The sequence below is a fragment of the Suillus paluster genome (genome assembly GCF_016628075.1).
Source record: "Suillus paluster strain FC165 chromosome Unknown EDB91scaffold_9, whole genome shotgun sequence".
Lineage (NCBI taxonomy): Eukaryota > Fungi > Basidiomycota > Agaricomycetes > Boletales > Suillaceae > Suillus > Suillus paluster.
The window spans coordinates 816125-820005 of record NW_024537569.1 but is presented as its reverse complement, the minus strand read 5'-3'; the positions used below and the strand labels follow the sequence as shown (position 1 = coordinate 820005).

The following is a 3881-nucleotide window of genomic DNA, read 5'->3' as shown; positions in this document are numbered from 1 at the left end:
GCGGTATGATTGTTGCCCGCGTTGTCGAGGGTAAAATGCCCCGTCTGAACAACATCAGAGCATGCAACACGATAGAGATAAGTACCGACCTTGGCCGCAGTTTCTGCACGATCGAGGAGATAAAGGATCATAGAACCCAGAGATTGCCCATCGTGGTTGCCGGGAACGTGGTGGAAAGCAATGAGCGCCATCTTTAGCACGAGCATCGAATCTCAATTGGCCCTGGCAATCCAGTGAGCTGTGACGGCCATGAACGGCCGGAGCTTTTTATCTGACCACAGGTCAGATGTAAAGCAGACTTTTCCCTGTGAGTTCTAAAAGGAATAAGGTACTTCGTATGAGGCTTGGCAACTATGCACTTACGGCAAGATCTCGCTTCAAGGCCAGGAAGTATTCCTGCCATTGCTCAATGACCATTTCGCGAGCCTTCGTGCGGTGAAATAGACCAGACTCGCCAATTTCTGGGCGGAGGAGACGGATGAGGCGCCTGAATTCAGGGCATTCAATCATGTTTATGGCCTGGGGGCGACTATTAATGGTGGCTGTAGGCATGAACTGCGACTCACTTGATTGTCCGCCACAATGAACTTCACAATTTGACGATGCATTTCGTCAAGCATGAAATCTGGGATTCTGTCTTCTGGAGAGCTTGTTCCTACCAGCAAGGCACCAGATCCCTGGTTAGGGGGAGGACCAAGTGAATGCATCGTACAAGGCGATTTCTTAAGCCGTTCATGAATCGTCGTCAATGACCACCCTTCAGCAAGGCGTTCGTTTAGATCCTTAATCTGTATGCGCCAGCTAAAACGCTCTGCTGCTTCCAGATAAAGTTCGGTGTGGTGAGTGAATGCATGCGTACGGGGAGCTGAACTGGACGTTGAGCTCGCGTATACCATGACCTTGTGCGTTGTGTCGCTTTTGTGAAGTGTTCTGGCGAAGGGCGTGAGAAACAACAAAAGATTGCAGGTATGGTACTTACTCGCAAGGGATGCAGGTTTTGCTCTTGGTGTCGGGATCAATCCGATAGAAATGACTTATATCAGTCGGCCCTTTAGGCTGCTTGAGGTTGCTGGTAGCCAAAGGGTCAGTCCGAATGGTGCTGGTGACGGTCTGGAGTGGGCTTTGATTAGAGCGTGCAGGTGCCACAGCAGTGGGTGCAGGAAGATTGCCCAGTTCCTCTTCATCTTCATCCCCTGAAATATTGTCGAGGTCAAAGACTTCGCCCTTGTCTGGACCAGCATGAGCTGCATCGGTAGTTCTGTATCTAACAGGAAGTTGTCGCCGACGGGGGTTTTGAAGTGTGGTAGCGTTTTCTGCAGCAGCAGCAGGAATAGCAGCGGGGATAGCAGCAGGGGCGGCAGCGGGGATGGTAGCGGGGACGGTGGATGCAGCGGGGATAGCAGGGATAGCAGCATCAACATCAGCTGCCTGGGCCTTGTTCTGCCCTCGTCGACGAGGTCCCATTTGTGGTAGTAGTGGTGATAATTCGAATGACAGAACAGTCTGTCTATATAAGTCTGTTCTTCCCGGGAAACCCCAGAAAATTGTGTTGGGAAACCCCAGAAAATGTGTTGAGAAACCCCAGAACAGACGATGTGCACGAGAAGGAAGTCGTACACCATGGCCAAAGGCGATGCGAGAATCAACATGTGAGAGCCTGTAGGGCGGTGATATGAATTATGTGGTGTGCGAGGAGCGAACAGTAAAAGTGCGACACACAAGTTTGGCGCCTGTCGGATGACTGACCAGTGACAGGGTGTGGGCGCAGTTGGTCTTCTTCGTCTGTTTTCCGTCAATGAATGCTCGCAAATCACTATAATTTGGTGGAGGTGAGGGTGGGGGGAATCTTGCTCAATGAAGGACATACCTGAAGTGACTCAGACACTTTTTGCCAGCGGCGCTCTCCACACATGCACATGCTATCCAACAAACCACTTGTGAGAACCAACAGGGGTCACATCAAAGAGCGAGCACTTACGATGCTTTGGACAAGCGATCTGGCGAATTGGCTCCATGTGACTTTCTAGATCCTTCATCTTCAGGTCTCAATTGCGAAGCCAGATCACAAGGCAGTTCCACCAAAAGGTCCCCCATGCGGCCTCCTCACATGTAGGTGCAGATGTGACTACCACTCCTAAATTTTGATCACCTCACAGCGCATTCTGGAATACAATGTTACGATCAATACAATCCACTGATCAGAATTGGTTGGATGAATCAACAATTACCTTGCACAAGAAGTTGAACTGCGATAGTCGCCTCGTGTGTGGCAGCCTGTGTGAAAGTGGTTCCGAACTTTGGTGGTGAATAACCACAAGTGCTGAGACCCTGGGCAATGGGCATCACCTTGGAGATCACCGATCATGTTTGATCAGCACGAGCAAACGCGATGGCAAGATATATAGTATTCTAAGTGATTCAGATGATCATGGTAAGGCGCAAAGATCGAAGGCTGTGCACTGCACAGCACGTTGAAGGGAAAATAGCCTGACCTAGACCAATTAGTAATTACTAATCACCACGCTGAAGCGATGCACAATTACACATGATGGCATTTGAGGCTGAGCTATTCATAACATATACACCGTATGTACTAACATATGTACAGTAGTCTACAACAGTGTTATTCAGTAACCAGTCGCGATTTCCGCTGTGGAGTTGACGTAGCACACCATGTGGAGCCATTACGCGGGCGTAACCTTGCAAATAAGTTAAACTTTGGTTCAAAAATATAGAACAAACGTTACTCACACATGAGTCGATCTGCGCACTACCTTTGACGGACGTGGTGACATTGCTTCGGCCACACAGCACTGGTCAGGTGATAGAGGGGGAGGTATGGAAGGACCATCAGGTGATAGAGGTATGGCAGGACTGTCAGGTTGGCTAAAATCCAACATGCACGTAGCTGGTGCAGGCAATGTGGCACGAAGACCGTGAAGTACTGAACGGAGGTGATCGTAATCAGGATCTTCTGTGAATGCGAGAGAGCGGGTGTAAATAAGAATGTTGGCGAACTCAACGGGGATGTCATGGCATATATCTGCAATGGTGGCACATGCTTTGCACTCGAGTATGGTAGAGTTGGACAACTTCTCGTCGTTGCTTGTTAACCATGGAAGGGAGCCATGTAAGAAATATATTAACATGTATGTGAGCGACTCAAGATCGTCACGACGACCTGGCTCAACTCCTAAGTGGTTGTTGATCGAGGCGAACACAGGAGTACCAGAGAGACTTCGGCCATGGCAAAATGGCACATGGTCACTGGTTGTGGTGTTCCAGTACATCTTCGTGATGCCGAAATCGATGATGAAGGCAGTGTGCCTCAGATTTCCAAGACCGACCAAGATGTTGTGCGGTTTGATGTCGCCGTGAACGTAATTGTGCAAGTGAATGTATTCAAGACGTGAGAGCTAGGAAAGTCAGTTGACCTATCTGCAAAGACCTCAAACCAAACGACTGACCAACTGGACTCCTAGATTCACAATGTTGAGAAGGCTGAATCTTCGATTGTTCGCGAGGAAGAGTTGGTGGAGCGATGGCCCAAGGAGTTCGAGAACAAGAGCATGATACGCTGACTCTCTACCGAACCAGAGGGTGCGGGGGATGCCAACTCCGCCTTCAAGCTGTTTCAGGATCCAGTATTCACGCTCCAAAGAAGATGAGTGGTCGACAACGGGTTCGAGTTTGAGCACAACATGATCATCATTGATGATATTCCGTGCAGAATACACGACAGCTAAGTGGTATAATATAAGTGGATCTGAACCAGCATGTGAACAATAAGTTTGAATAAATTACTACATACCATAGGAGCCAGATCCTAAAACCTCTCCCAGCCTAAATCTACCATCTACTCGAACAGGGACCTTATTCAT

The 3881-nt window shown here is 49.0% G+C and overlaps 1 protein-coding gene across 1 annotated transcript; it reads right to left on the bottom strand.

Annotated features, from left to right (window-relative positions):
- Positions 1-2747: 2747 nt before the first annotated feature.
- EDB91DRAFT_1047801 (putative HRR25 protein) lies at positions 2748-3881 on the bottom strand (the record flags this gene model as incomplete). Its single annotated transcript, XM_041313345.1, has 3 exons — positions 2748-3416; positions 3468-3742; positions 3812-3881. The coding sequence occupies 3 exons, from the start codon at positions 3879-3881 to the stop codon at positions 2748-2750; spliced, it is 1014 nt and encodes a 337-aa protein (XP_041180803.1).